Source organism: Phyllostomus hastatus, unplaced genomic scaffold, assembly GCF_019186645.2.
Source record: "Phyllostomus hastatus isolate PE091 unplaced genomic scaffold, TTU_PhHast_1.1 phas_contig_196, whole genome shotgun sequence".
Classification (NCBI taxonomy): domain Eukaryota; kingdom Metazoa; phylum Chordata; class Mammalia; order Chiroptera; family Phyllostomidae; genus Phyllostomus; species Phyllostomus hastatus.
Window position 1 is genome coordinate 42124067 of NW_025333709.1, and position 20458 is coordinate 42144524.

At 32.9% G+C, this 20458-nt stretch overlaps 1 protein-coding gene across 6 annotated transcripts in view; it reads left to right on the top strand.

The window, feature by feature from the left end:
- Positions 1 to 19395, top strand: part of YTHDC1 (YTH domain containing 1) — a 33368-nt gene extending 13973 nt beyond the window's left edge. For 2 of the 6 annotated variants that reach the window (XM_045834163.1, XM_045834165.1), the window contains 13 exons: positions 1692 to 1781; positions 2228 to 2281; positions 2833 to 2927; positions 4435 to 4543; positions 4631 to 4748; positions 8747 to 8831; positions 9773 to 9939; positions 12462 to 12544; positions 13766 to 13802; positions 13875 to 13938; positions 14049 to 14111; positions 15609 to 15743; positions 18403 to 19395. In XM_045834163.1, coding sequence (XP_045690119.1) covers positions 1692 to 1781; positions 2228 to 2281; positions 2833 to 2927; positions 4435 to 4543; positions 4631 to 4748; positions 8747 to 8831; positions 9773 to 9939; positions 12462 to 12544; positions 13766 to 13802; positions 13875 to 13938; positions 14049 to 14111; positions 15609 to 15743; positions 18403 to 18627 — 1325 coding nt within the window. In that variant the 3' untranslated portion in view covers positions 18628 to 19395. The remainder of the gene's footprint in view (positions 1 to 1691; positions 1782 to 2227; positions 2282 to 2832; positions 2928 to 4434; positions 4544 to 4630; positions 4749 to 8746; positions 8832 to 9772; positions 9940 to 12461; positions 12545 to 13765; positions 13803 to 13874; positions 13939 to 14048; positions 14112 to 15608; positions 15744 to 18402) is intronic. The other 4 variants (XM_045834164.1, XM_045834167.1, XM_045834166.1 and 1 more) reach the window with 3 other exon arrangements.
- Positions 19396 to 20458: the final 1063 nt, after the last annotated feature.

Here is a 20458-nt window from a genome sequence, read left to right on the forward strand (position 1 = left end):
ATGAATCTGGTGTATACTATGTGCCAGGCACTATATAGGAAGGTGTAGTCAGTGAACAAAACAAATGCTTGTAGAAAGAGATTTGGATTTTGACACAACCCCTGGTTTCTTATCTATTTGAGTGAGATTTTCAGTATTTTATATTAAAAGTTTCAATCTGTTCACAAAGTTAGGTATCATTATTCGAAGCCAGCAAGTCTGGAAATAAATGCTTTTCTCAGAATACTACTGGTTATTTGAAATAATCATTTTGACCACATGGTTGCTTGCTTTAAATGGTCTTAGCTTTGTAATTGTTCACTTATGTGCTGCTTTGCTCTGCCTTTCAGCTCCAAGTTAGGAAAATTAGTGACATTTACAAGTTTCTTGTTACATCTATTTAGAGAAGCAGTTATTAGTCAATAACAAAGGAGAAGATGCTTCAACTAAAGAAAAGGAACTTAGGAAGTCCTTGGAGTTTTCCATCTTGGACCTAGAATTCCTTTTCAAGAATAGTAGTAAAATAACTTTTTCATTAGCTCATTAAGAATAGAACTCAGGGTTTGTACTTCAAGTTACAGGTCATGCATTTGAAACTAGATTCCACTACCCAGAAACTGTAGGACACTCGCCAAGTTGTCTTAATCACCCCTCTAAATAGAGGTTCTTTTTCTGTAAATGAGAATAATGGCATTATGTATCTTGTGAGTTTGTTTGGAGGCTTAAGGGAGGTAATTTGTTTAAAACTTTTAAAATAGTTAACTCTGCAGAGTCATTATATAATAGGAAATTATATGCAAAATCATTGATGAGTATGTTTCAGCTATATATATACATATATATGTGTATCTATAATATGTGTATATATGTATATATATAAATGCCATTTTTTCCCTTCTTATCCATTCTTATTTCCTAGCTAAGAAAAGTAAAGGAGCTTATAATGGTATAATTAAAATACAAGTAAAAAGAGACAGGAGAACCTTGTTCCATCTTAGGTCCTCATTTATTTATAAAGTTTCAAATTAAGCTCGAAATAGTTTTTATGTGACATGTAATGCAAACCTTTCTGTTTACTGAAGATTCCCATCTCATAGAAATACATAGGAAATCATTAAGATTTTAGTAATACATTCTAAATTGAATTTGAACAGGAACAGTAACCTAGGAAGGAAATGATCAAGAGGAATGAAAGACACCAAAATAAGCAGTGGCCACCAGAAGGGAATCATTAATTTACTGTACTTTTTTTTTTTTTTCTTTTCTTTTTTTTTTCTTTTTTAAACAGTTGAATAGCTTTCAGTCTGGAGTTCATTAGACATCTAAGAATGAGTTGGAATTGTGATGAAGACTCGGTATACTTTTTAAAAAAGAGGACCTGGAACAGTGGAACTTGATACATAGAGGGAAATACAGTAAATTTTATTGACGGGAAAGTTGAGTTTTCTTTGCAGATTTTTCCCACCTTTTGGAAAACTTTATTCAAGACACCTTTATATATAGTATAAAGAACTCACAATTATGGGCATGCCCTTAGTTTTTGAATAGTGTCTTTGAAATGGAATACCTCATTCTGAGGTAATGAAGAAGCAGGGAAGAGATTAGCAATGATTAATATTTAGGTATTATGCAAAAAACAGGATACATATTATGTTCTTGTTACCTATACCTGTGTTGTAATGTTTTTTAAAATCTTGCTTAATTATTTTTAGATGAGAAAAAGAAGGAAAGAAAGAGAGCTAGAGGTATTTCTCCAATTGTTTTTGATAGAAGTGGAAGCTCTGCATCAGAGTCATATGCAGGTATTATTATTTACCTTTATTTACAATCTTATGCAACTGATTTTAGTGTAATCTGTAGAAAGTGTGTGGAGGCTGTAATTTAGTATGAACTTATTGATGGCATGTTCAGTGTAATAATTCTAGAGAAAACTAAGCTTTTTCTTATTATTTCAATCCTGTTCTGTTACTGCTTAAGTGGAATTTCACTTTTTTTTTTTTCTTGGAAGATGATGATTCAGTGACTAGTTTTCTGAGTGGGAAACTGTTCAAATATACATATCTTTAAAAATCCAAACAACCCAAAAAGCAAAACACTCGTACACATTGAGAAGTATTTTTTTGTGTGTGTGGGTGCGCCAGGAAGAATAATTTGTCTTGAATGAGAACTTGATGTGACAAGACTGTAGAAATTTTGTCTTATCTCTATTAAAGCTCAATCTGAACAAATGTACTTTGGCTAAATACAGGTTCAGAAAAGAAGCATGAGAAATTATCATCTTCCGTTCGTGCTGTCCGAAAAGGTATCATTTAAATTTGAAATTGTTTTCATTGCATGCTGCATAAAGTCATTGTTTTGCCTTATTGGTTTTCCATTATAGTTGGTTTTAATGTAGTAATGTTCTGATATATTAATGGAAAAATAATGTGGTCTTACATAGATCTCCATGTTCACTTAGTGCATATCTTTTAGAGCAATAGCAAACATCTCAGGATATGTTACAATTTTGGGGCACCATGGATGGTATATATATATATTTTTAACAGCATAATAACCTGTTTTCAATCTTTAAAAGAATAATTTGATGGGAGAAATTGTAAAATTTGTAGCCATTTTCATACTTAAGTACGGATCTGATATATCGGAACATCACTGGATTAGGTTTACCTTCTTGCAAAATGCTGGTTCTTTTCTTAGCTTTGCTTATTATGTCTTGTGGCTTAGCTTTACAGGTTCAGTGGGTGATTATGAACTTTAAAAATTGGGCTGCAGAGGGCTATTTTTAGTACAGCTTAATGCCCCTCTTATGTGATAATGACCTCTCTTTAATCAGTTTGGATTTCTTTTTTTCAGATCAAACGAGTAAACTCAAATATGTCCTACAAGATGCAAGATTTTTTCTCATAAAGAGTAACAACCATGAGAATGTGTCTCTTGCCAAAGCTAAGGTATTAGTGTCAGTTCTGTTGAAATTATCCTAATTTTGAACATTTTAAATGGGAAGGTCAAACTGATTAGCATAAGATATACTATCATTTTTCATAAAAGCTTGAAAGATTCAGAGCCCAGTTGCCACTTAGGGTCTGTTTTCTGCTTGGTTAGGCAACCTTACAGCAATCCGGGTTTTCTTTTAAATCTTTTAAAGATGATTTTTGAAGTCAGATATTCAATATTAAGGAATATATGTGTATGTGCATTATACTTTGTATTGTAAAGGATGTATTTCTGTTGATTTTTGTGTTTCTATATTTGTTTGCTAATTTTTTATACTAATAATACTTCTTAAAAAGTTTTGTTAATTAACCAATTTTTGCTTTATATTGATGCTTGTTTTATACCTTGAGATCTTGAATTCATTTCTTTATGGAGAGAGTTTTATTTTTAAAAGTAAGGTCACTTGGTTTTGGAAGATAAGGAAAGAATTAGCTTAAAGTCCAACTGCAGGCTTCACAAACAGGATATGCTCAATTGCTGTAGGATGTTGTAAGACAATAAATTTTGTGTTTTTGCCACAAATATACACGTTTGCTACCCCAGCTATTATATCTTTCTGTTCTTGGTTTACAATGAGTAATTACAGTTTCTGCTAATTTTTAGGAAATTAAAAACTAAAGTTAAACATTTTTTCTACTTATATTTCTATCAATGTTAATATTCTTTATTTGAGGATTACCCATCAAATTTTACATATGGAAGGAATAATGTACCAAATAGCTGTCTAGTGGAGGTTTATTCCTTTCCACTGGAGTGGATTTACACAGAAGTAATTAAGCACTTACTGTGAATGAGATCTAGTTTGTGTGAGCCGGTAAAACTGAGTTAGAGTTTTTACTTTACCTACCTATTCTGTCTCTCAGTCAGTCAGTCATGAACAAAGAATTGCTTAAAATTCTTTGGAAATTAACTGTGTTCTGGTTCTATATAAAGAACACAGGCCTCTTCAGTGAAACTGTTGATACATAAAAATTAGAACTTAAGTAGGAAAACTGGGAAATGCTAGAAATTTGATAAATTCGTCACTTATGGATTTATTTATACAGTAATTTTAAATTATTTTGTTAGTCACAATTTTTAAGACAGAAAAATGTATGTGTTGTGATTCACCTTCAAACAACATGTTTTTACCACAGTAAATGGCTATGATTTTAAAATAATTGTGATTGTTTTATTATATAGAATTCTAGCCCATAAGATTTGAATCCCGCCTCCCTCCCCAAACATGTATTTAGTTGTTTTAATAATTTTGTTAAGGTTGGTAATTTTCTCCGTATTTTTCCTGAGTTTTTTAAAAATTATTACATTATTTTGACAGCTGATACTAAGACCTGTGTCTTCATTATAACTTGAATCAAAAATTCAAAAGTATCACTAGATTTGGTCTTTTGCAAATGTAATTGGAAATATGAAAGATTGACATTGATTACAATTTGTATGATCTTTGCATTATTTGTATAGGGTGTATGGTCCACACTGCCAGTAAATGAGAAAAAATTAAATGCTGCATTCAGATCTGCAAGGAGTGTTATCTTAATATTTTCTGTCAGAGAGAGTGGAAAATTTCAAGGTAAGAATAAAAATAATTGGGATATATGAAAACATTGATTATACCATATTAGCATTTTTATATTATGTTGTGATTTGATTCCCGTAGGATTTGCAAGGCTTTCTTCAGAATCACATCATGGAGGATCTCCTATACATTGGGTGCTTCCAGCAGGAATGAATGCTAAAATGTTGGGAGGTGTCTTTAAAATTGACTGGATTTGCAGGTGAGTTACAAGTGTAGATAATAAAAGTTGCCCTTGTTTTGAATGGACTACCAGTTGGGAATAACGTTAAAACTTAGAATTGTTTAGCTTTAATTTATCATTCTCTCTAGTTATTTTTCTTTTAATCTTATTTCTAAGCTGATTTGGATCATAAAATTTAACAATGTTAAAGTAAAAATAGCATCACTATGCTTAGCTTGTATTGTTTACTGTCTCTTTTTTTAAGATTTTATTTATTTTTAGAGAGGGAACAGAGGGGGAGGGAGGGAGAGAAGGGGGGAGGGAAAGGGAGGGAGAGAGAGAGAGAGAGAGAAACAAACCTCAATGTGCGATTGCTAGGAACCATGGCCTGCAACCCAGGCATGTGCCCTGACTGGGAATTGAACCTGCGATGCTTTGGTTTGCAGCCTGCACTCAATCCACTGAGCTACGCCAGCCAGGGTTGTTTACTATCTTTATAAACCAATATAGGATGCACAGTTCAAAGGTTTGTTTAGTCAAGAGTTTTATGCATTATTTTTATTTTTCTATATTAGTAATATAGCAGTAAATTTATCATAAACTAGACAGTTATTTGGAATGTTATCTAGCATATATCTATGTAATATTAGCGATTTAACATGTTCTTTTTTTAACCATGGAATGGGAAATACTCGTGATTTTGCTAACATTTTGGGGGTGACTAATTCACTTGTGAACAAGTTGTATTTTTTTAAGGAAGTTAGCAAACGATGTGTAGTTGACATTGGGATCTTTTGAAACTGGAGTAATTGTTTAAATATGTTATTTTAGGAAAAGATTTATTTTGAACACTGAGCTACTACCAGTCTTATGTTCTTCCTGGATGACTGTACATTGTTTAAAAAATGATCAAAGAAGTCAATTTAGTTGATACGAACAAAACTTTAACACTAAATGAAATGGACAGTCTCCTGTGGAGAATTGCAAAATGAAGTGGAAGGCAGAAATCTTTTATACAATAAAGAATGAGAACAAGGAAGAGACAAATAGGACATAACCTGATTGGCTGTGTCCACACTGTGAATCTTGTTAGGGGTGAGAAAGCCTAGAGTTGGCTAAGAATATCTATGTTTCAGTTTGCTGACATGGCGCCTGGGGCAGAAGTCATTCTATCTTGGGCCTAGAAAGTTATTTAAATACATATAGTTCTAATTATTTAAGTGAACTTCTTATGTCATGTGCTAATCTATTATTTATAAAATTAATTTTAGTTAGATAAAAATTACCCAGACGGGACCCACCTGCTAGTGTTATGTAATTTATATGTTGGTTAAGGTGCTGAGTTTTGATAGGTAGGGATAGTGGAATTGGGTAAGAATAAGAAGGAATGGAATTTATATTCAGGAAGGCAGATCAGCACAAGAAGAACATGAAAATAGAAACTGGGGCGGGGGTTGGGGGAATTAGGAGGGTCTGTGGGTGGTTTAGGGAGTCATCTTTTTTTAGTGAAGCAGATAGTAAAAAGAAGACCAAAACGCAAAGATAAAGAGTGATGTGCCTAACCTAAGGAGTGAAGCCTTTACTATGGGATAGTGAAGAACTATCAAGATACATGGACAATGATATAGTGGAAATAGTGTGTTAACTGGACTGTTAATAGAGTAGCAAAAAGCTGTATGCATAAAAATACATCATTACTCGCCCTATCGTTACTTTCTATAGGGAAAAATGAGAAGTAATCTAAATTCTCCCATATAGGAAATTGGTTAGGTAAATTAAGATTTGTTACTTAATGTAATATGCAGAAGTAATTGTTCCTGGAACAAAATGGATAGAAATAACACACAAAAAAAGAATTTTAATGTTGGATTGTGATGTTAAGGTGGTGAGAGAGTAGGTGATAATCCTCTTACTGTGCTGCACCCGGAGTTTTAAAATAAAAAGCTCATAATTCTTAGAATTAAGTTACAATTATAATCAATAAAATTTAAAATCTGGCATTTTATAGGGAAAACACGGTGCCAATTATTTCTTACAGTGATAGACATTTTTCCTATGGATAAAACTTTGAAGGTCTTAGGACAGGCTTTTTAGTCTGTGTTTTTATTACTAGAAATGTCATTGGTGTACTTGGAAAATATTTGGAGATGATGCTTTTCTTAGGAATAGGAAAAAAAATAATAATTGCCCAGTTTTAGATTGGTTGCAGCAAATTTGTTTTGTGTGTGACTTCTTTTGACGTTATTTTCACATTGATAAGTAAATTTGTAAATTTTAGAAGGTAGACTTAATTTATTCGTAGATCATTGTTTTCATATTCCTGTTCATTGACTTACTGGTTAATTTACCAACTTGTTTGAAATGTATTTAGCAACAGAAGAGGTACAAAACCAAATCATTTCATCTTACTAATATTTTGTGCACTCTTGAACCAGTTTTGATGTGTGAAGTAAGATGTGTATTAGACTAAGAGCCCTAGTCTTTCGTTAATACCTAGTGGGCATATGCATCACTCACTGCCCACTTCCCTCATACATTCATATCACCACCACCACCACAGAGCATGCGACCTTACCACAGTAGTACTATAACTTTAGTTATACTTCTCTTTTCCTGTAAATGTCGGAATTTTTCCTAAGATTTAACAATGTTACCTAAAATTTGAGCATTCAGTATTCATCTTTAAGGAAACTCATGTAAGATTAAAATAAGTGATTATATAGCTTGTTCACTGCACCAGCTTACTTGCTTGTGCTTTTCTTCCTCCATTTTGCTTTTGCTCTAAGCCCTTCTCATTGCATCAGATATTGTAACCCTGCCTTATCATTCTACCAAGGCATTTCCTGGGCCATGTGACTTTCAGGCTTACCACTGTGCCACTGGATTTTCTGATTATTTTTCTCTCCAAAAGAGATATGACTATCTACATTAAAAACATAATGAAACTTCTGTATTCTATTTATTGTACCAACTTTTTTACAAAATAATTGTGTGAGCTTGTTTATTCTTTTTTGATAGCTATGGAAAAAAGTAGGGATGAAAACAGCTTTTTACCTATACTGTGTATATCCTTTCGCTGAGGAGTTTCATTTGTATTGTAGATATAATAGTTCTTAAAACATTGATTTATTTTGGTATTACTCATTTTATGTACAATAGATAAAACTTAATCAAATGCTGTTAATTTTTTATTGCTCCTTGACAGCTAACAAGTATTTTTTTAATGTTATGTTTGCTTTCAGTATTGTGCTAGGTTGATAAAGAACTACAAAAATACAGGATATCTTTTTTTTAAAGTTGGTGAGACCATTTTGCCCTATGGCTCAGAAGGAGTTAGAGTTTAAAATTATATATTAGAACATTGCACTATAGTATAAGTGGAAGGCATAATTAATACATACAAATACATATATTTATAAACAAACATTTGTATTGTTAAGAGCCATTCTATGGATGATGGGTAATAATTAATTGCCTTATTGAAAAGTGTAAGACACTTGAATCTGGTAAAACAGCCCTGAACCAAGGATAGGGGACATTTTTTTCATTTGGTATTAAGTACTTGGTTAAGATTCAGCTGTTTGTTTATCAGTTAATAAAAATTACAATTTTTTTGAGAACACAGAATCAAGGAATAGACTAAATATTTTTGTATGTCATTTCATTTGCGAACTACTTAAAACAGATATGAAGTAGGAGGTGCTATCCTTGTTTATAAGGTGAAGAAAACTCAGAGAAGTTAAGTGAGCAAGAGAGTTGAAATTCAAATTCTACACTGTCTTCGTTTCCAAGCTCATGTTCTTTAAGCAGAGTGTTATTCAGCTTTTTTTTTTTGAGTGCACTCCAAATGGAGAATATGGAAAGAGTGTATCTCTAAAGGGGCTCCTTTTCTGGGGAATAGCACTACCAATCTAAGTGATTCTTAAATTTTAGTCACATTTAAATCATGATTAACACAGGAATTGAGTAGTGAAAGTAGCATAAGGTCCTTAAATTTATTCTGCAAAAGAATGAAATTACTATTACTTTGTATTTAGGCGTGAATTACCCTTCACTAAGTCGGCTCATCTCACCAATCCTTGGAATGAACACAAACCAGTAAAGATTGGACGTGATGGACAGGTTTGTTCTTTTAATTCTTTTAAAAAACACAGTTAATAACACTTTTTAAGACTTTTTTGAAGGACGTTTTAAACTATTTTGAAAGACTGTGTGCAGTATTAAGGGAAAATGTTCTTATTTGGAGTTTATGATTACTGTGATTAATGACTGACTAATAAGACCTCCACTAATGTTGGAAGCTTTATATGGTACTTTCATTAATACAATCGAAGGAAAAGTTTTGAAGAGAATTGGCCTGAGTTTTAATTATATTATTACTGATATTCTGAACTTAGAAATACCAATGAACATCCTTGCTTATGTTTTCTGAATACAAGGAAGCTTTATAAAAAGATTGATTATATGTACTGAGATTGTCAAGTTGAATGAAAAAAAATGTGCAGTTATTTAAAATAAACTCAAACCTTTGATTCTCAGTTTCTGTAGGTAATTTTGAATAGGAATAATATTTTTTCACTGCTCACAAGTGAAAATGTTGGTAGTTGGAAAATAAAATTTGTTTTAAAATTCCACAGATTATTATGCGTTTGTAGTTAATCTAATGGATTTCAGTGTGTTTAGCAATTTATAATTATCAAAGTTGTGGCACACACTAACATAACATGTTTTTCCTCCACTATATTGAGATGGATAGATACCGTTGTCCTGGTATTTCTGTATTTTGTACAAAGAAATAATCTGTAGAGGGCATTGTCTCAGAATTTTAAGCAATTACATTTGTATATTTAACTTTGGTGATTCTACACATTTTAGTTTTGCTGTTATCGAAGACAGGAAACAATGTTGAAAAGTTTAAACCTTTCAAAGAGCTATTTTGGAATCCCATGTAATCACCAGTTTCTGGAAGGAAACCTCCAAAACACATTTTGTTCTTGTGTATCAGGAAAATACACGTTTATTAAAAGTTTCATTTGTCTTCATCTTGTACTTTCCTGTTCTAGGAAATTGAACTCGAATGTGGAACCCAGCTTTGTCTTCTATTTCCCCCTGATGAAAGTATTGACTTGTATCAGGTCATTCATAAAATGCGTCACAAGAGAAGAATGCATTCTCAGCCCCGATCAAGAGGACGTCCATCCCGTCGAGAACCAGTCCGGGATGTGGGAAGGTTAGAAACGTTCTTTGGACTGATAATAGGCACATGTATCAGAATAACATGATGGAGGAATGTGATTCGTCAAAAGTTTGTCCTGCGGTAAAGAAGAAAGAGAAAATCCTCAAATCAAGCTGCATGGACTAGTTTGTGGCTTCATTGAGGATTTCACATGGTCACCTTGATCTCAGTCATTTTTCAAGAGGAAAATGGGGATCTTTCCTTATGCAGAAAAATTATTTGCTAAAGAGTATTATCCAGTTTAGATTAGTTGATATTCTGATAATACAATGTATAAAATGGAAATGAGGTAGGCCTTTGTTGCTAAAAACAGGCTAGAAAAGAGGAAGAAGGAGGAAGTCTCTATTCACAAAAAAATGTTAATATTTTGTAAAAAGCCTTTTCTTGCAGGTGTGTCTCTGGATAAGCCTTATGAGATATGGGACTTTTATAAAGGATCACTAATATTTTTTCAGAAGATGACGCCTCATTTAGAGGATAAAATATTTTAAGTTATTTTGATATTCAAGAGGAGCATTATTGGGACTGTTTCAAATTTTACCACCGTGATGTGTTAACCCCATTGCCAGATATTCTCTAACCTGTACCCAGTGAATTCATACATCTTGCTGAGCTTCTGAAAATAGGTCCTTTCCAAAGGGGATCAAGTGGCCCTGGGAGACCCGGCAACAAACCAAAACGAAGGGCTGTTGCTGTGTCTGTTTACAACTTTTCCAGATGCTGGCAGTACCTGTGGACTTAAAAGTGTTTTTTAGAGGATCGCCATGGTTATTGATCACTACTTTATGAACTAAACATCATTTTCCAGGAAAAGGGGGTTTAACTTGTTACAGAATTGGAGAAGGCTTTGCAAAGGACTGAGTTAAGCCCTTCTACCCAACACCTTCCCCTGTATAGATTTGCATACAGCTAATCTAAAATATTCTACTAAAGACTGTTGGATGTGTGGTTGATGGGATGAAACCTTTGGTTACGTTTCCTTTTGATGGAAACATCCTGTGGTAGGTACAGATAATCCAACAAGAGTCCCCATTCCTTTGAGCTTAAAAAGGACACTGTCGAGTAGGTAGGAGGAAACCTGGCAGAGCCCCCTTATTTTCTGGCTTAAAAGGACTGAGCACCAAGATGTCTTTTGAAGTTTTAAGCTAAGAGGTTTCCAGTGCAATACAGTACATACAAGTGAAGTTTTTACCTCAGTTTTGCAATGGACTGCAAACTATACTTATTACACCACTACACCTTCTCTCAAGCCTGCCAGGGCCTCCATATATGTATGTGGCTTACAGCTTAAAGTCAGTAGTTGGACTACTATATGAACTGTTTCTATCATGTTTTATACCGGTCGTAAATGCACTCCCCAAACTACAAGAAAGCGGTATGTTTATTTTTTAAACCAGCTTTTAATTTTCTTAGTCTTATTTATTGTAGATTCAACTGTTTTATTCTGTTGGGGGTGGGGCTTGGGGTAATTGCACTTAAGTTTATGTTGAACTTGTGTTGCAAAAGTTAATGAAAGCAATTGATATTCAGAAATAGCTGGAAAAGTAGTTATGCCAGGTTTGACAGTTTTTGGTATGGTAGAGTTTTTTAGACATTAAGGGTAAAAAGATACATTTGTTACCTAAAAAATTTGAATATTTAAAAAGTTTGTGTAGCCCTTTCTTAAATGCTAAGTAAAAATGAAGTGTATTTAATTATGTATTACATTAAACATTAAGACTTACGGAAGACAATAGAGGGCAACACTGCAGAGAGTAAAATTTTACTTACTAAAGAATACTTTGAACTCCTTTTATGAACTCTGTTAAAACTCTGCCCCATTACTTGCCAGTTTCATTTTAAGGCATTGTCTCTGGAAGAAATTCCCTTAATTCCTAAATGTTATTAAGCATAGAAATTTATTTTTCATAGTATTAAGAACTTCAAAACTTTCTTGTAAAGTCACTTTTAATAAGTTACCAAATTTTCTGTATGATGATATGAAAGTATAATTTTGTGCAAAGAAAAGAAAAATACTTAAGACATTCTTAATTTTGTTGAGACTTATCCTAAAATGACATTAATAAGTTTAAATACATAGTTTTTAAAGTTATGTATTGTATAATGGTAGAGTATTTTTTCTTTCTTTTTCACTTAAATGGAGATTTTATTTGGGAAAGTGTATTAATTTTTAAATTGGATATTTAAATTAGTTCAAGGGTAGGTCATTCACTTTTGTTTAGAGTACTAAAATGTGATTTACATAGTTTGAGCAGATTCCTCTTTCCAGCTGTCTTATAGCATGAGGATTGCAGAGAATTTCTATTTCCAGCAGTATACTTAAAAAAAAGATTGATTTATAGTAATTTGAGAAATTAAAATTTAGAAATTTTAAGATTGTGTACCACAAATTTGAGTGTTATTTTAGAGTAAATAACGGGCAAATTTTTGTACTTATTTCTGTCAGAAACTCTTGCTTTGCTATTTGTTCTCCCAGCAGTTTTTGGTTTAATTTCTAATATGTCTAATTTGTGTAGGCGTCGACCAGAAGATTATGATATTCATAACAGCAGAAAGAAACCAAGGATTGACTATGCCCCTGAGTTTCACCAGAGACCAGGTTAATATTTTATAATCCTGCAGATATTTGCCTTAAAATTATTAAAAGACAACAAAAACACAAAAACTGTTGTAATTGTATAAGTTATAAAAGTGAGAAATCTAGGACATGACTACTAAACTTTAGGAAATTAATAGTCCTCACCTAGTAGTAGCTTTCTTTCCTTTCTTAGGGTTATCTAATTTTTCCTAGTGTGACTCAGTATTATAAATATGTTAATTATATGATTTTGCTAATTTATAATTATTGCAAAAGGTTAGGTATAGTTAGGGAAAGCAGTAATCTTACACTTTATACTTTTTATTTCCTATGATATTTAGTATTTCGTGTGTTATATACATAGCTTTGATAGGAAGTTGAAATTATGTTATATTTTTCTAAGTAAAAATCTTTGAGTTTATGTTTTTAGAGAGGAATGGGAAATACTTTGTAACCTAAAAGCCAGCTTCTCAGTTATTCTTTTCCTTGATGGATTAAAAAAGAAAGTGTATTTACAAGAAGATATTTATTTAATATCGCGATCATTTATAAAAATTAGTCAATTTGGAAATTGGTGTTAATAAGCATAACAGCACTGTTACATAACAAGTGGCTTAATAAGCTTTATTCTTCTCCAAAATAGGTGGTACAGGGAATGAAATTGGGTTTTCTCCAGTAACGTGGCCACTCATTTTTTATGTTTTAATATGCTGAGGCCTTACTCAAAGGTGGTGGGAAAATATTTTTATTTCCATGGTTCTTTAAAATCTATACCTCTTTATTTTTGCAGTTTTGTTTTTCTTCCCTTTAAGTTTGCATTTTTAAAAAGTATCTATGGCTGACCTAGCAAGATTGTGTATATGTATACTCAGGTAGAAGGTAAACATTTGTTTTAAAGAAATTCTATTGCAGTGTCCTCAAGATAATTCCTTTGCCCTTACTTTCCTTATGGTGCAGAATGAAGAAATTTTCTATCTAGCGAAAATTGGGGTGTGGATTTAGAAGATCCATATGAAAACCTCTACCAGTTTATAAGTCTGTGATACCAGTAAATTATTACTTCCTAGATTATCATGTAATCTGAGAAGAAAATCTGAAAATGGAATAATGCAATAATAGTATGACTTAATAGCATCACAGTATTCGTGGGAAGAATTGAGATGAGTGGTAAGGAAGGTTTAATTATGATGCCATAATGAAAACTATAAATTTCATTTACTAAAATGCTTGATGTTTGAACAGGGTATTTAAAGGACCCACGATACCAGGAAGTAGACAGGTAAGTTTGGTTCACTCTTGCTTAGTTTTGAATTATATTCTTGGAACTAGTTTATGAATTACCTGAATTTAGTTTCACAAATCTTATTCCCAACAGACGATTTTCAGGAGTTCGCCGAGATGTGTTTTTAAATGGGGTAAGCATTTCATTTCATATGTTAAAAGTACATAAAATCAAGATCTGATTTATTTTGTAGTTTTGAGTTTTATTTCTATTTGTTATTGACATTATCATCTTTTGTTTTAGTCCTACAATGATTATGTGAGGGAATTTCATAACATGGGACCACCACCACCTTGGCAAGGAATGGTTTGTATTCTATTTTTGCAAATAATTTAACTTTGTTTGCAGTTCTTTATATTTTGATTGCTAACATGAAATATTCTTAACAGTTGCCTATTTAGAGACTTAAGTATCTTTGGTAATAAATAATGACATGCTGTTTTTAAAACTAAAGACTAATGAATAATTTGACTTGTGTTGGTAACAGGCTTAATTGATAAGGGTTATGGCTTATTGTAGGTGGCTAGTGGTAGAAACGCTGCCTGGGTTCATATCTTAACCTTTTCAGTTCTGACCCTGGGCAAGTTTTGTAAGTCCATTCTTCATTTCCTTGAATGTAAAACTCAATAAACATTTGTTCATTCTCTGGCTCATCAAAGTAATATTTAGTACCTACTCTCTGCAGGGCACTGTGCTTGTTCTGATTATCCATTGGTGAGCGAAATGGGCATTGTACCTATCCTTGTATGGCTTTAACGGAATAGTGCCAGCCTCATAGGGTAAATGAGAAGCTAAACTTAAAAATACGTGCAAAGTTCAGCATAGTGCCTGATACTAATACTCAGTATATTCTCTATATAAAATAAGGTTAATTAAACCCTGTTTCTAGTTTTTAATATTTCCCTTTAAGAAAACTGTGTATTCTTCTTAGAGTACATTTTAAGGTATTGAGGATAACTGAAACATTAATTCCCAAGAAATAAAACACTTTGAAATTTAGATAGTTATTATTTTTTACTCTTTAAAAAAAATAATGCCACCTGTAATGTGGCCTCTTTTTCTGACTTTTTTACTTAAGGGCCTATACACAGATAGATGAATTACAATTTTTTTTTTAGATTCTATGAAATTTAAAACATTTAATAACATCTTGGCACTAACAAGGGAAGTAAAGTAACCTTTGAATTGCCCTTAATTCACAATCAATTTAAAAGTTTATTGGCTATTAAAAGGCTTTTTTTTTGTTTTGTTTCTTGTTTTTTTTTTTTTTTTAGAAGAGATTTTTACATCATGGTTAAGAGGACTGGTCCTAGAGCCACACTGTTGCATGTTGTGTCCCAGCTTCACCCCCTTATTAGAACGTGATTTTAAGCAAGTTCCCTAGCCACTTGGTGCCTCAGTTTCCTCTTTTGTAAAAATAGGAATAATAGTACCTGTTTCAAAGGGTTGCTATGAGAATTAAATGAGACATGTAAAGTGCTTATGACAGTGCTCATACATAGTATGTAAGGATTTGCTATTTCTATTAGTATTTAAATGATACTATATTAAAGAATAAATATGTTAAATCTCAAAAGATGTGCAATTGGAGTTTATTATGGACATAGTCTCACCAAGCAAATAAAGGATATTTTAAAGAACTTTTATGCCATCAAAGTAGATGGCTAATACAGATTAAATATTTGTTTGGGATGGGTGGTTTAGGTAGGGGAATTCTAAAAGTGGTTTGTTTATAAGGATATTTGGTACATACTTATGGAAGAGGGCTTTTGTTTTCTGGGGTTTTTTTTTTTTTTTTTTTAGACTCCTTATCCGGGAATGGAACAACCTCCACACCATCCTTATTATCAGCACCATGCTCCACCTCCTCAAGCTCATCCCCCTTACTCAGGACATCATCCAGTACCACATGAAGCAAGATACAGAGATAAACGAGTAGTAAGTGTATGAGAAGGCAAAAGCGTGAGGGAACTACTTAGAATTGTAGCTCATTTAAATGTAGACGCTACCATGTTATTTTGATTGGTGGATTGTTCTGTATTCTTACTGCAAACTGTTTTGGAATAATTCACAACTCGTTTGTTAAAAATGGCTTATCCCTTTGGATTATTTAAATAGACTAACTACATTTCTTTTACTGATCAAACACTGCTTAAGTTGAGGCAACTCCTACATATAGCTGTTAGGTAATGTCCTAGGGGTGTGGTGAACTGGGATATTTTGTGTCTTCACTTATTGTGTAATTAATATTATTGCAAATAGGTATTTCTAAGATTTGTGTATGTTCTGACTGACTCAATTAATGTTCATAGGATAGATGGTGTATATTCAGGTAGTTAACAGATAAATTTCCAGTCTCACTTTGTCATTTGTTTCTGCCAAATTTCGTTAAAACTAGTAACCAGGAGAACTATTTCACCTCCCTATCTGATTTGTAGGATGATGCTAGAAAATGACAAACATGTTATGATGTAGAAGAGTAAATTGTACTTAAATAGTTACTGGTTCTAATAATTTGATATGAAAGCTTTTTTGTCCACTTGAAAAAGAGGGTGAATGAAGGACAGTCTCTAGTTTGAGTTTTTTGTTTTTAAACTAGTGAGACTGACTTTATTAAATGGTATTCTGTTTTTCCCTAACAGTACTTTTTATTTTTAAAAATGAAATTGACTCCTGGCACTTGTTAGAGTAATTCTTTTGTGTGTAAGTTGGGTAGCCTTTGAAAGGTAGTTTGGTTGTTAAAATAGGATATACAGTTTGGGATTTCACCCACCAACCCCTAAACCCTGGTGTGAGCACGCACGTATGTGCGAGCATACACACACACACACACACACACACGAGATGGAGTTTGTGCTGGGTCAAATAAACATCCTTTTATCTACCCACTTAGATAAAGAGTGCAATAAAAAAATTTTTTTGAAAAAAGTGCATATTTGAGAGGGTCATTGTGCCCGGTAGTTTCCTGGCCTATCTTTGAGATACTTTCATCTGTTGTCATTTATTTCCTTATCCCAATGATTTTCAACCTTTTTCATCTCACGGCACACATACACTACTAAAATTCTGTGGCACACCAAAAAACATAACAGCTATAATTCTGATCAATTTATAAAATAATAATAGTAATTACCTACTCCTTTTGCTCCAAAGTGACTTTTTAAAAAAATTATTTTTTAATTGAATTTACAAAGTGACTTTTAAAAAAAAATCGGATACCTGTGCTTGTGTGTAAGGATTTCTGGTACCAAGAAATAACCCATCAGATGCAACTTTACAATGCAGTGTGACCAATAAGGTGCAACTCTATTATATAATACCTACATATTTATGATTCAATACAGGACATTCACACTGGACAGCTATTTTGTGTTGGCTGTTGTCATTTTTTTATTTGACAATATTGGGGGGAAAGCTCAGTGCGCCTGACTAAATAGTCAGGTGTTGTGTGTTTTAAAAATTCCGGCAGTACACCTGTTGTGAAAATCACTACCTTATCCTAACAAAGAGATTAATCCTTCAAAATCACATCATATTTGGACCTTAAATCTTTTTTTTTCCCGTTAGATTTTATTTATTTTTAGAGAGGGAAGGGAAGGAGAAAGAGAGAGAGAGAGAAACATCCATGTGCGGTTGCTGGGGGTCATGGCCTGCAACCCAGGCATGTACCCTGACTGGGAATCGAACCTGCGACACTTTGGTTTGCAGCCCATGCTCAATCCACTGAGCTACGCCAGCCAGGGCCCTGGACCTTTAATCTTAATTCAGTAAAAACAGTTTGAGAATCCTGACTAATGCTTATATGATACATATTCATTAAATAAAAAGTAATGCGGAATTGCGTTTTTGAATCTTCTATACCATATACTTTTGAAAAGAGACTTGAGTTCACTAAATAAAGGTGAGTTGAGAATTAAGAGAAGAAAGCTAGAGCAGGGGTCAAGCTTAGAATTAGTGACAATGACATCTTGCGTCTCACTTAGGCAGTTTATTCATCCTTGTCCTCCTCAGCCTTTTGTGTATTACTGACCAGCTCTTGGTGGAATCTACAATCTTACCTGAAGTACATATTTTCTTAAGCTTCTTTCAAATTTCATAAATTTGTCATCAACAGTGGTTTAGTTTGAAAGAAAATATGGAATATGGGCATTCTTAATTTTACCTTAAAAGGATAAGTTGTGTGTTGGTTTGTAGCATCAAAGGAGAAAGTTACCAGTAGGGTTTACCTGTTCCAGAAAAACATTGGTGACATTCAGCATGAATATCAGCATATATGCATGATGTGCTGGACCGTCACTAGTAGGTGATTAGTTTGACCTAAATTTTATTTAAAGGGATTCGATGGCAAAGTCATTAAAGTTACATTAAGAAACTGCATGGAGTGACTTTTTTAATGAGATAGGTATAATCCTCTATTGTAAGTTTCTAATTAATTAAAACCTTAAAATTCTGATTTTAAATGTCAGAATTACTTTTTGTGAATTAATGCATTTAGTGCATTTTCTATATTCTTTCTACCAGACAGTAAATACAGTATAGAGAGTCATACATTTCATCCAGTTTTTGACATACCTAAACAATTTCTTACCCTTTCCAGCACGATTATGATATGCGGGTGGATGATTTCCTTCGTCGAACACAAGCTGTTGTCAGTGGTCGGAGAAGTAGACCTCGTGAAAGAGATTGGGAACGAGAGCGTGATCGCCCCAGAGACAACAGAAGAGACAGGGAGCGAGACCGAGGACGTGACAGAGAAAGAGAAAGAGAACGATTATGTGATCGTGACAGAGACCGAGGGGAGAGAGGTCGATACAGAAGATAATGTGCTTTTGGAAGCACTGATTGTTTAAAGATAAAAAAAATCTTGTATTTTTTTTGTGTGTGTTTACAAGTAGTAAATTTATTTTCAGCTGTCTACTTAAAGTTCATTGTGTAGAAGGATTTATTATGACCCTCTTTGTTCCAAGCATGCAGTATAATAAGAACTGGAAAAAACTCAGATCCTCCAAAAAATGCACAGTTGACAATTTGAGTTGACACTTATTGGGGCAGAATGGAACAGTCCACGGATGTAGATATTGATTCATTCTCCGTAAATGTTCATCTACTTACAGTGTGTTCATTCTAGAGTTATTTCTTTGTTTGCTTTTATTCTTTTGGATTTTGATTAATGACTGCCATGATATTTTTCTTTGATGTGTTTCTAACTGTAGTTGCACACGGTTCAGTAAAAATAATGCTGCTATCAAGTATGCAATTATTGAAGTATGATGGTTTGACTATATGGCAGTGTTGTAGCAGCCTCTCGGTTTCGCCCTTTCCCTCTTTTTTTTTAATCTTAAGTGACTTTTTATTTTTCTTCAGTCTTCAATGATGAGAGCAATATTATGAAGACATTGCTATCTAATTTTTAATCTTTTTCAATAAAAAATCCCATGTTCAGTAGCATGGTTGATGCTATTGTTTAGCCTTCCCTCCAAACTGTAAACATTGGCTTGGAATGTTCACAACTTGCGCGCGTGACAGCAGAAGATAATCCCCATATTCTACATTGCTACTGTTTTGTATAAAATAAATTGGTAAAGATTGACATTGGTTGTATTTTTTTCTTCTCTGGATGCAAATTTGTTTTCTTATGCATTGGTAGATGACAGAACACTTCGAGTTTAGTTGTAGGAACCCCAGTTGCCTTTGTTTTACATCTTTTAGCAGAAGTGAATGACCTACACCAATTATATTAAAGGCTTACTTCTATTTCTAATGTAAGAACTAATACACATTGGAATTATATTGATATTTTGGTTAAGCATTTATTCCTCTGATAACATTTTAGGATCTACTTTGGTCAGTGGACTGTTTTTTCTTATTTCAGGTTTTGTAATATCTGCGTTAGTGAACTAATCTATGGATGTTTTCTACTTTTAAAATTTAACTCTCAGAGTCAGTTACATATTTTAAGTTAACCATCAACTCCTCTCAATAGTAACAAGCCATATAAAATAGAGAATCACACCAGAAAACAGTTTAAGAAAGATTTTCATGCATTTCAGTTTCTTGGGTTGTACTTGTATACCGAATCACAATTTTACATTTACTCTAATTTATTGGTCTGAACAAGGGAACATAGGAACTTCACTCCTGAGAAATATTTAAAACTAGCAATGTACTGCTTTTATAGTCTTGCTGTCATAACTTTTCCCCATGCATTCACTATTAGTAGTTGTATTTATCTATTTGAAAAGTAAAGCCTAAGATTTATTAAAAATCTTGAAGTGTGATGGAAAGGAAAGAACAATTAACCTGGTAGTAGGAAACTGGTTCTGTTTTCAGCATTGCCTTCAATTAAAGGAGTTGGTAGTGTGAGGTAAGTCATTTCACTGATGTTTTATTTGAAATCAGTAAGTTATACAAGTTAATATCTAACGATTCCTTTTGGAGTTCTTAAACTCTGATGAATTTCTAAGATGTAGAGAAATAATCAAAATGTTAAACTAGTAAGTAAAGTTATTTTTCTAAAATAGTAGTAATAAATTATAAATCATATTATACACTTAGTATATAAAGGCACTTTGTGCTTCTATATACTAACTTTATCCGCTTAAAACATTCTACTCCCTTTAAAAAAATTTTTTTATCCTCACCTGAGGATATGC